The sequence below is a fragment of the Epinephelus lanceolatus genome, chromosome 4 (assembly GCF_041903045.1).
Source record: "Epinephelus lanceolatus isolate andai-2023 chromosome 4, ASM4190304v1, whole genome shotgun sequence".
Classification (NCBI taxonomy): domain Eukaryota; kingdom Metazoa; phylum Chordata; class Actinopteri; order Perciformes; family Serranidae; genus Epinephelus; species Epinephelus lanceolatus.
In genome coordinates, this window is record NC_135737.1 from 25,818,083 (window position 1) to 25,831,069 (window position 12,987).

The 12,987-nt window shown below is 39.3% G+C and overlaps 1 protein-coding gene across 1 annotated transcript in view; it reads right to left on the reverse strand.

The window, feature by feature from the left end:
* The window catches only part of ppp1r37 (protein phosphatase 1, regulatory subunit 37), a 58,347-nt gene that overhangs the window by 10,113 nt on the left and 35,247 nt on the right, over positions 1–12,987 (reverse strand). Inside the window, exons 3-8 of the mRNA XM_033630873.2 lie at positions 12,826–12,871; positions 12,597–12,697; positions 8,538–8,657; positions 3,384–3,534; positions 3,096–3,251; positions 1,436–1,548 (exon numbers count right to left, since the gene is read on the reverse strand). Coding sequence (XP_033486764.2) covers positions 1,436–1,548; positions 3,096–3,251; positions 3,384–3,534; positions 8,538–8,657; positions 12,597–12,697; positions 12,826–12,871 — 687 coding nt within the window. The remainder of the gene's footprint in view (positions 1–1,435; positions 1,549–3,095; positions 3,252–3,383; positions 3,535–8,537; positions 8,658–12,596; positions 12,698–12,825; positions 12,872–12,987) is intronic.

The following is a 12,987-nucleotide window of genomic DNA, read 5'->3' on the forward strand; positions in this document are numbered from 1 at the left end:
CTTTTAAAGCACTACTGGTCTAGCACCAGCATACATCTATGAACTATCATATCTCTCATTTCGTACGACAAAAACCTACCAACACTCTCCTGATCTAGACCTATAGCTAAGGGAGACTGTGCTTTTGCTGTCAGGGTCCCAAAACTTAAGAACAGTCTCCCTGTTGAACTTCGTCTTGCAAACTCACTCACGACTTCTTCTAAACCACTACTAAAAACCTATTTCTATAAACTTGCTTTTATGTATTAACTTTGTTTCATACATTTTTAGTTAGAGGGTGGAGATGTATTAGTCTATATAATCTGTGAAAGCACTTTGTAGCGCTGTTTTTAAAGGTGCGATAAAAATAAAATTCTTCTTATTTATCTAAAGACAACTCTTGTTTGAGAAAAATAATACAATTAAAATTAAATGTGCAGCTAAATTCTGGGGTAACATCTTGTTAACATGGGTTTTGGGGAGTTTTTGTAGCCATTACATTGGGTTAACAAAATTAATCTCATCTCATAAACAGCACTGATAAACTAGGAATAATGTGAGCAAGCAACATGCTGCACATGCTGCATTATAGTCTTTCAATAATGGTATTAACGCTGTATTTGTAAACTTTTCTGTGGCTGTATTAATAAGACAAAACTGTAACAAAACACTGAAAAACAAAACAGTTTATCTCACTCTGACACTGCTGAGACTGTAATGACTCAGCAGTGTTTCGATGTAAACGCTGTGGAACTAAAACAATGAATGAACAATGAATGCGAAGATAATGACGCTATCACTCAACAACAGACATGAGACCAATGACTTTAGTAATGCATTATCTGTGCCAGACTGCTGTGACTGGTACAGCACCAAGGCGAGCTCACATCTGGTCACTGAGCGAGCTTTGACAGCTCAAAATGTCAGCTGTATTAATGAGAAGCCTACGAGGAGATGTCCAGTGAAATCAGACGTCATGACACTGATCTACACGGCACATTAATCTCTCACCTTCATACTTGTCAAAGAAACTGAGTGCCAGTTTCTCTGGTGAAATGCAAATATGAGTCATTCATCCAACAATGAAACAGCTGTTAACCTTGTTTGTTTTAAACAAGATCATTCAAACACTAAGGAGGTTAAAAAGCTGCATGAGCAAATTCTATGTTTAAATCTTGTCTTTTATCAGATAATTTTCTTTCTCTCTTTCAATACAGACCAATATGAGGAGAAAAGAGGTAGAACAGCCAAGATCTATTTTGATCGCATCTCTAATAGAGTAATGAGGAGAAAATTAGATTCTCAATGCCTTAGCTGTCACAGACACACACAGCCACAGTTTTCCTCTAAAAACCAATGATAAGAGTGTGTGAGTAGATTTATTGTTCCACAGTGTGTGTGTATGTATGTGTGTGTGTGTGTGTGTGTGTGTGTGTGTGTGTGTGTGTGTGTGTACCAGTGCAGCAGCGAGGTAGCCCATGCCATTGTGTGTGAGCTGGTTGTTCCATAGCACCAAAGTGACGAGGCCTTTCCTCTGCTCTTTTAGTCCTTCACACACGTAGGCCAGGCCTGTGACGACAAACAGAGACAGACGGCGTTAGTGCATCTGTATTTAACTTAAAAATATCACAATTTTTAACCAAACGACATGTGAACTAAAATAAAAAGTCTAATTTGAGGCGATCTGGTGCATCAGCAGCAGCTTGTTCTCTGAGCTGTAATAGTAGAAAGAGGACCTCATTTACTGTACACAGTGAAGTGTGACTTTACACAAGAAAAAAAATTTATATGGATGAATTTATCCTAAAACACAACACTGATGAGCCTCAGCAACACTATATAAAGGCATAATAATGACAAAATGACATCCTCTGTATTTCTATCTGAAAGTTCTTAGTGTAAAAATGAAAAAGTATAATAAGTATAGATAAAAAAATACTGATGTATTGGTGGAAAGCAAAGCAAGAAACACACATTTTACACCAGGACTCATGTTATCTTTAGCTCATTAGTCAGTCTTTTATTCTGACCTCTAAACAGGCCACATCATTATGTAAAATCCAAATAAATAGCACTATATTGTATCATGTAGTGACAATTTTATGTAAAACAAAAAAAAGGGGGGCCATTCTTTAATGGACTGTTGTTTCCTTCTGAGCCTGAACTGTAAACATATTCAGAAATTCAATGAAACCAAATTATTTGTCATATTCTGGAGTGAGCAGATAATCAAACTGCTGCTTCTCTATAAACACAACGGCTCTCTGCTGCTGCTGGTAAATACAAAGGCCCATATGTACACTAGTATTTAATGAGCCTTTTTTTGCTGCAATGACCTAATTTTCCCACAAAGACCAATAAGCTCATCTTATCTACACTGTTTCCCATACACTGATTTAGTAGTGGTGGTCTATCACACTACTAACGTAGACCGCCATCAACTGATCATCTAATTTTCTTTTATTTACTATTTAAAATCTGATAGCTGATAAAATAAATACATTGAAAAATGTGCTACTATGGCTCTGATGCAGTCGCCTCTCTCTGTCTGCAGTCATCACGCTGTAGCCTCGCTCAATCTCCCACCCAAAGCTCTACCTAACTGGTTACACGTCACAAGTATAAGCTTATCAAAACTGAAGGCTGCCGTGCCACAGGTGAACACAGATAGGTGCTGCTCCTGTGAGAGGAAGTGGAGCTGTGTGTTGCAGGTAAGACAGCAGATATTACAGAGGTTTTGACAAACATAACAATCCTCTATGCTGAAGTATTAATAGTATAGTATAGTATTAGTAATAGTAGTTAATGGATGTAACCTCAGTTGTATGAGAATTGCAAGGAGGGGAAGAGAGAGTAAGACCGCATCCCGAGGAAAAGTTTGTAGGTCAAACACTTCACTGATAAATAAACCACAGAATTATAAAGTAACACTTGGCTTCGTGATCAAAGTGAGTTCTTGTATTGCATCAACACTGATCTGAGTCTATGAAAAGGTATCGAGGTGCAGGCACAATAAACAAATCTTTTTACCAAAACAGTCCCACCTTGAGAAAACACACAAGACTATAAAACAACTATGCTGCCATATGTGTTAGGGCTCTATCATGGCTGTGTACCAGAGTCTAGGATGTGGTTGTTGCGCAGGTCCAGGATCTGAATGTTGTAGTTGAACTTTAGCAAGTTGCCAAGCTGAGCTGAGTCCTGGAGGCCGTTGAGCTTGTTGTCTGCCAGGTACAACTCCCGCAGGTTCATATTCATCTTCAGAGCCGTAGCTGTCCAGGAAAATAAATTATAAAGGAACATGAGGGAGGAAGAAAAACAGAATTCCACAGACAGAGGACTAAATTCAGGCATTGTGATTCTCTGACGCTGTAGGCCGGCTGAAAGTGTTCTACCCATCTTACCCAGTAACATGAGCGGTCTGCCAGACAGACCAGCGTTCTCCAGGTGGAGGACTGCCAAGCTGCCGCTGATCCTGAGTGCTCGTGCTACAAAGGGAGCCGAGTGGTCGAGCAGAGGAGTGTTACGTGCATCAAGGTACTGTAGAGAGCTCGTCTGAGGAAGAAACACCAACAGAGATACAATTAATTTGGTGTGCAGAGATCAAAGTGCACACAACCTAATCGGAAATCACAACAGCGTGTAAAATAATGTCCCCATTATCGTGATTTAAGAAAACAAAAACATCTGGTTCTGATGTGCCATAATATGATGCAGTTATAAAGGTCAGGGAGTATACTATACAAGTTTAATATGAGTGTTGAGATTAGGGATGGGGATGAGTACTCGAGTACTCGTTTTGAACGTCAGTATTCGTTACACATATTCAGATTCGAGTACTCGCATTTCATTGTGAATATGAATATGAATATGGTTTAAAAGGCTAATTGAAGCCTGCAAAGTCTGTCTGAGTAGATGATCTTCTCCGTAGCGTGACTCGCCTGGCACCTGTGTGGACTTGTTAATTGTCTTAAACCGAAATGAATATATTCATCTCTTAAATTAATCAGGCCTAAGTTCAAAGTTATGGTTAATTTGTGAAAATTGTGTGATATTAGGCCGATTTTGTTATCTGTTGAACATGTAGGCTATTCACTGACGGCTCATGCTGTGTTGCTTCTCGATAGCCGTGTCTGGAGTTTATTGCAATATTGCGCAAAATGCAGTGACTTTAAATTGGAACATTTTTATGTTAACATTGAATGTATTGTTGAATAGGCTAATTGAAGCCTGGCTGTTCAGTAAACAAGCTTGAAATTGCACTTGAGTTCTGTTGTTGGCCTAAATGTGACCCTATTCTAATGCAGGTTTGTTTTTTTTTGTTTTTTTTGCGAGTACTCGAGTACTCATCAATAATGTAATGAGAGTACTCAAATATGGAAATTACTTAGAATGCCCATCCCTAGTTGAGATGAAGTCGTCTTGTGGACTTTATGCAATTAAGTATGCAACAGATAACCTGTAACATCTGGCAACACACACATAAACACACATTTTCCATGGATCATTATTCCCAATTCTGTAACCTCTCATTATGATGATGAACACCAGCGAAGAGCTTCATCAGACAAACACAAAACATTACCCTCAAATGAACAAACGTGAATAACAAAGATGATGTGTATGCACACTGTCGCCTAGATAACGGCACTTCAGTTTTGTTTTCCATCTGCTTAATCCAAGGTCTCAACTCAGGCAGTCAAGGACACGCACTTGTCAAAGCATTAGCGCGTGACGATCTATTGAGCTTCGCTGAAATGAGCTACTGCGACTCTTTATTGACAAGCTACGACACAAACAATCTCCAAGCTGCTGTCTCCAGACAGCTCTTCATTAATCATCAGACACTCAGTGATTGTAGATGAGGGAATGCCTTTTGGGACAAACACTGATCAGATGAGAATTAGCTTCTCACACAGTGATAGTTGTGATTACAATGCGACCGCAGTGCTCGTACATTTGTGTCAACAGTTATTATTAGTATCTGTGATTAAGAATTTGTTGTTTTTCCCTCTTGAAGTAATGAACCGAATCTTTGAAAAAACAAATAAACAGGCCACAATATTAATAATAAAGACTGAAAGGTAATTTGTGGTTTGGGGAACAGATTAGTGTTGTTCACTGTGGTACACTGATGGAATACATCACAGTCACCTTCACACAAGACAATAATATCCACAAAGGCTGCAATCTGGTAACCTGATACACAAATAAAACTGATTGATTTTTCATTAATCGTGAATTCACCACAAGTGGTTCAGGGTTGTTTTTTGCATGCATTCATCTGACACTTCATCTCACGCATTAAAGAAGCTCTTTAAGACATTCAGAGAAGGGATATTCCTAATGACTGATTTCCCTGCTGTTAAAACGATGTTTAAAACTTTGACTAGTCTACTCTGAAAATAAGAAAACGCTCAGAAAACAGCCAAAATTGAGCACCCTATAAGGTTAAACACTGTTCAAGAAAATATTGTGTATACTACATTGTTTTATTTTTTAAAGATATTTTTTGGGCGTTTTAGCCTTTAATTGATAGGACAGCTTAAGCGTGAAGGGGGGAGAGAGAGAGAGGGAAGGACATGCAGCAAAGGGCCACAGGTTGGAGTTGAACCCGGGCCACTGCGGCAACAGCCTTGTACATGGGGCGCCTGCTCTACCTCTAAGCCACCGACGCCTCGTGTATACCACATTAACAACATTTTTCAATAACAAACTCGTATTTTAAATGCCAGTGAAATATGTTGTGCTTTTCACAGTGTATTATGAACATTACACATTCACTCATTCTGTAACTCTCTCACGAGTGTGCACGCAAACTGACATCCATACACCTACGTTACTGTGCTCCACAGCACCTCTCGTTTAGCGCCACGCTTGTGTGACTACGCCATCATCATTATCAGTGGTAACCATCATGTGAATGTAGTGCAAAGTGGCAGTGATTAGCTAGCCAGTGAGCAACAGGCACACAGACGCACATGCACAGATATGCACATGCAGCTAGATCATCTACCACAACAACGGACAGAGACGTTCAGATTATAACACACAGATAAGTAGCGTGTCTTTTTTCTCTGCCCAGGAAGCCATTACTCCTCTCAGTCTTTACATGGCAAATAGCTGTTTGCTACTATATTAATGCTCTGACTGCCATATACATAACCTTTAAATGAATATACAGTATACAGGGTATATGCAGGAATCCTGAGGTTAATTTCAATACCTTTTTAAGACTTTTTTAAGACCTTCCAAAAAAACCTTAAGACCTCATCGCCACTTCAAGCTGTCGTTAGCAGCAACACATCTTTAACTTACTAAACAGTTTGCAATTAAATCTATGGAGCACAAACATACAACAGAACTCAGATAAGATGAAAAGGAATAAAGCTTGAAAGAATAAATTAAACCAAAGGCAGGTTTATTAAAATACACCTTAGGTCATAACAAGTAACACAGCTCTACAGCTCAACATCAGCTATTCAAGGCCAACTTGCTGAAAACAACAACCTTATGGCTAGCCCCCTGCATGTGGGATTTAGGGATGACCTAAAAAAATTCGAAGCTTCAAAGCTTCGTTCAATGGCACGGGATTTGATTGTGAAAAAAATAAATAAAAATAAATCAAATATTCAGCCTTTTTTTCCTCCCGTTTTTTTTGGGGGACCTTGAATGCAACACTAATCATGCTGTCTGTTTACGGTTGTTTTTTTCCCCTTTAACCATATGTAAACTCAAAGAACGAGAAGCAATGTCTGTTAGGCATTTAAGATTTCATGTTCCAGTTCGTGTCTTTAATTGACTGACTGTTTCTGGTTGGTTATTAAAAAAGAAAACATCTCCGACAAGGAAATAGAAAGCCCGATGTGCAATGAATGGAGACCTATTATCCTCCTTGAACACAGACGACTAAATTCTTTCAACAACGTGACTCAAAATAATGATAAAATAGATTTTATTGATGTAAAATAATATGCTGATGGTGACATTTTCCACCGGTCCGCTGCGCTCTGAGTCTGGTGTCAGTGACACATGCTGCTCTGAGTCGCGCATCTGTCTTCTTACGCTGCAGTGCGTGCCGAGGGTTTTAAATTTTAGTGTTAAATCAAAAATTAAACACTACTTATCAGCAACCAGAAGTGCTTTTTTATTTGTGAATATTTTTATCTTAATTCTAGGTTTGCAAGAAACTACCCTTTCGCCATAATTTTTAAGTTATTAACTTTTTTGGACTTTTTTTTTTTTTTTTCGCTCAGCCCCCGTGTACTTTTTAAGACCCTGTGGACACCCTGGTATAGAATGGTAAAAAACAAATGTATGAAAAGTGCTTGTGTGGAGTCAATCAACAGTTCCTTCACATGCTTTTTTTTTTTTTTTTGGACGTATATTCATGTTTGCCTGCATGACCCATTTGTATGCTTCACAGTAATAAGGGCTGACTGACATCAAAGTGCACTGTAAAGGGCACCGGCAAGATTTTGGAAGAGCAAGCGAGAAAAGGCCAACCCTTATGTCTGAGTGCTGACAGAAAACAGCAGCGCTGCATGACACAAATCCAACCAGAGAATAAAAAAAGAAAGAAAGTAAGAAAAAAAAAAAAAAACAAAACTGCGGCTAGATCGATCTTCCCCCCTGGGCACGGAGCTACTGTTACTGAAGTGGAGGAAGAGACTTGATGTCGGTAGTATTTGAGACCAAACATCCTCTTTTCTGGCCAAACAAAAAGGCAAAGCATGAAATATTTGGCTTTCTTGCCATAGACGACAAACACTCAGAGCAGTGTAATCCATCACACTGCTGTTTTAATTTACAAATAATAACTTATTTAGTCCATACTCACTGCTCCATCTGCAGAGAGAAAATCTCTTTCTCCCAATAATCCTGTTTATCACAATTCAGCCTGTAATCTCTCTAATACTGCGTTATTATTTACTGTATATACTGGTGCTGCACTGTGGAACAGCCATCGAGTTGACAATAACAAGGACTTCTAGAGCTTGATGCCTCTAATGGCACCATTTCTGTTTAATCTATTTGCTGTTTTACTGTTTTAATGAAACAAGGCACATCTCTATATGTGTGCAGCTCTTTACATTTAATGCGATTTACTCAACTTAATACTACTTTCTGTTTTTATTGTATCTGTACTTATTGTGCAATTTTGTTCTCCTGTATACTGATTATTGCTTTGGAGTGAATGACAATAAATTAAACGTTGAACCTAGAGGTCAGGTGAGGTCTTATTTATGTTTATGACATTTTTATTCAGCTGTAAATCTGTTTTTATTGTATTTAGGTGTATTTGTGTGGACATTTGTTCAATGGATTAGTGTGCAGTGATGTAGTTTTGTATTTAAGAATGTATTTTTCAGTGATTTATGTCTGTCTTTTAATAATCTTGGGACCATTTTGGAAAAAAATGTTCTCACTTAAACATGCTATTCTTCGCACTGGAGTGTTTTCTTGACCCATAAATGAATCAAATCCTTTCCTATTCACATCCTGGTGTTTTTCCGCACAGATGAGGCTTTCCACTGTAGCGGAAGATGATTTCTCACCTTCCTCATCATGTGAGCGGCGGCCTGCCATCCTCGTGTGCCAATGTGCTTGTTGAAGGAGATGTTGAGATGTGTGGCTGACTCATAGTACTCGATCATGTCAAACAGAGCTGATGCACCCTGAGAAGCACAGACAGAGAAGAGGAGAAACACATTAACCATCATGTCATTTCAGATTAAAATCCAACAGTTTCACACAAATCTCACCGTTGGTCATGGAGTCACAACTGTGAAAGAGATGTTACATGACAGAAACTGGAGTAGCTGTAGTTGCCACAATTACAGTCCCACAGTATAGGTGAGACATGTTGAGGTGATTCCAACCAATTCCAATAACTTTACAATGATATATATATATATATATATATATATATATATATATATATATATATATATATAAAATATATAAAATCAGCCATTTTCGCTTGAAAATGGCTGATTTAATGTCAAACAAATAATCAGTCGGCATTATTGACTAATCAATTCAGCTGTGAAGAGATAAATGAAAAAGAACACCCTCCATTACAGGCTGGAAAATTGTGCAAACCCATCAGTGCATCAAAATCAAAGGGCATGAAACTGTGTTTGTTTAAGGAGCAGATGAGGGACAGACATGAAATGTCAGGTGATGCAGCTGAGTGCACTCATGTGATCAGGGTTTTAATCTCATTTTGGTTTTTGTGGTGCCAGGGGAGGTGCATCTCTTTCATCTATCACTGACATACTGACTGAGCACAGATATTGATGACAGTGGAGTGGAGGTTTTCACAGCAAAATGAGCTACTGGGTAACTAGTCCCTCATGTTTTTCACTCAGCAGCATTTAAAAGCAAACTTCAACACCATCAGAATCATCATCCAGCGGTGAATTTGCTCCTGTGTGCAGGCAGTTGCAGGATGTGACCAGCAGATTAAAATGTGAGAATGAGCGTTTGAGTTTATCCTCCACTGAGACTGATGAGAAGTAACAAAATCAGACAGACTGCTGCATAAAATCTCATAACCTTTCCCCCCTTTGTGTGTGTATACTGGGAGACATTACTGAGTATACACAAGTGTGTTTATCTACAGGGTGGGGGAAGATGAGTCACATACAGCCCAATAAAAGCCAGCCTGTGTTAGTGCTCCCCATGCCTGCTCCTCCCCACGCTTCTTAAAACATCTCTCCAAAACTATTTTCTCTCCTTTCATCCTCCCATATCATTCCCAGCAAGACGACGCTACCCAGGCTCTACCAAATCCAGCTATCTACTGTATGTCTCTCACTCCCCATTCAATTCCTTCTATATCCCTCATCCTCCCCTCCACCAGCAACACTTCCTCAGTATTTTCTCCTTTCAGCCTTTCATTTCATCTGAGCCCAGTCGAGACACTTGTCTCAGACTGAGATGCTGCTCTTCGGTGACTCAGTCACTGACTCATTCAACTACTTCATTCATATTTCCGGGGCAGTGCTCCACATCGGGTGAAAAAAGTGCATACGTCACTCTGCATTGGTTTGGATTATGTGGAGCTCTGGAGTGTGTGTGTGTGTGTGTGTGTGTGTGTGTATTCTCTAACATGACGATCTGTTAAAAAAGTATATGTATTAAACTGTTCATCAGTGTAACTGCTTGCATTTTGTTCTGTGTATAAATACAAACCTGGCTACCTGAAACATAACTCATTCATTATGAAACCATATTCCACAGACTACATTTGCATGCACACTAATTTTCCATTACAACTCCAAACATGACAATATTACCAATTGGATAAGAGTCCTGACAGCATATTCATTTTAGATATTCCAACTTAGGCCTATTTTCAATTATAGCATTTCCCTATTAATGGGATATTATTCAGGTTTTAAGAGTATACATTGGACACGCATGCAGCACATTCCCAATATGTGCCTCTACTGGGGTTTTTACCACAGTTTACAAACACACAGCTTCTTGCCTGTATATGGTCAGCTCTGTGTTTTGTACAAAAACCCACTGAGATGAGATGCATGCCCAGAAGAAAAGCCCATATTTCTAGTTGACAGAAGAAACATACTTTGGATATCTACAGGTTTTTGGATGTGCACAAATATTGTAATGCCAACCTTTTCAAGAAGGTGGTTGAATTAATGAAAGAGGGAAGCTGTGTTCTCACAGTCGAACAAGTCTGCATCGATGGAAATCTTTCAAAAAATCTTATTTTGATGCCAAAACACTGGTTCCAGCTGTTCCACTTTTCCATATTTTGACATGAGAAATGACATGTGCAGGGCTGCATGTCGATGGGAATATAAGTGGCATATTCATTTTCATTAGCCATGTAAACGGCTTAAAATAAATATTGTCCATTTCAGAATAAGAGCAAAAACATTTAAATTTTGTGCATGTAAATGTAAACATCGGCATGTGACACTTAACTTCTCCTGTGACTAGTTGCAGGTGAATTAAAATTAACTGTAGAAAGACATGATAAAAAGCGTCATATGATGACAGCATTATTGTTAATTTGGCATACAAACTTTACATGTTGGATTTTGTCGCCTCAACAATACAATATGCTAGGCAGGGGGAGGCTCATGGCTGCAGATCCCCTGTCTGACACCCGTGACTCCCCCCTTACAAAAAATATTTTTGTAATGTTCTTTCAGTTATGCCGCACTCTTCATCTGCTGGCCTTGCGGTGTCTCCCTGGTAGAGCAGGGCTGCTATTGTGACACACATTGTGAGGTTTTTATTCCCACTTCTGTTTTATATGCGACAGTTTCATTTGCACTACTGTATCTTATTTGCACTACCTATACCACAGTTTCTATTGCACTTTTAATTATTATCTCCTGGGCCAGCGCAACCTTAAGGAGCTTTTATTCTTTTAGCCTTACCTGTTATGACAAAGTTGAGGTTTTTATTTCGCCCAGTTGTCTTGACTGTACAATCATATTATTCAAATTGGCATTCTTGCTGTACTACATGGTTGTCTACTGTGGGTCTTGACTGTACATGATGGTTTTATCTGCTATGCAGCTATGTCGCACTACGTGCCCAAAACATCTTTCCTGTTTGGGACAATAAAGGTTATCTTATCTTAACTTGTTAACTTCTTTCACTGGTTAGCTGCACTATTTCAGTGGAAGAAGACTGTGGGGGTGAGAGGCGCACAGTTTCAAAAATTAAGATTTCTCAGTGAAGCATATCCGCCGAATTTAAAAGTGATTCATGTTTACTCTGCAACTCCACCAGTTTCTCCTCCTATCCCACAGAACGAGACAACTGAGACTTGTTCACGTTCCTGCGCCTCCCCAGAGTCCGCTTCATGTTTACTTGTATCCAATTTACTACTTCTTATTCGATGAAGCTGTTATTCACTATTTGCATGAGCCAAGACTTTCGATGATATTGTACGTTTGATTTTTTATCGGAACTAGAAAATGAGAAAAAAGACTGACGGCTGAGGTAGAACTGATGATTTTCTTCCGATACTGGAAATTTGTCTGCGACAGTGAAATCGCTTGAAAAGTTGTTTGGTGTGATGCCAGCATTAACTGTGTGTGCTAAAAAAAACAGCAGGAGATTGGGGTCTGAATCAATTCTGCGGTTTAAGGGTGAAAGTACTGACACAGCTTTGCCAGACAGAAATAAAATAATGAGCAGTAATTAAAGTGGCCCTTCCTACCCCTGAGATTCGGATCCTGTGTGACTCTGGCTAAAAGCAGAGAGTGTGCCTGTGTGTAATACAGTATATTTGGAGCTCTGTGTGAAAGGAAGTGGTCAAGACTTGTGTCCCTCTACTCCACGCTGCAGCACTGTCTCGATATGTGCGTGTCTACAGCCCAAATGTCCCTAATGGTGTTTACACAAGTGGACATCTGGAGTAATCAGAAAACCCATGACAAACACTCCACATCCTGCCAGTCCAGTGAGAGTGAAAAAGAGGATCAGAGTGTGACTGATGGCAGAGAGTGACAGTGAAAAACAAAGACAGGCAGGCATGAACTAGGATGAAAGATGGAGGTATGCTAACTGCACTGAGAGAGGTGAACGTTGAGACAGAGACAGATTTAACATCATGATTCTCTTACATCTTCATCCAGGTTGGTCTGCTCCAGGTCTACCACCTTAAACTGGACCCTCTTCAAAATCTCTTCCAGAGACTCGCAGGCTTTGTAGTCCAGCTTTTCACCTAAAAACACATGTTGATAGAGTTTTTACCATTTGAAACAACAGATCTCCCAATATATGACAAAGTCTGTTGGATTTTCACATGTTGATGTCACAGCATGACTGTCAGGCTGTTGTTTTGGTGCTTACCTTTTAGATCTAAGCATTCATTTCGCTGAGTCAGGTCTTTCAGTTCCTACAGAGACAAAAAGAGGCAGTGTCAGTAAGAGCTGAGTTTCTGTATTCTCCCCTGGAAGCTAACGTTGCTTTTCACATGTTGAAGCTTTCACATCACATCAGGAGGCAAATCAA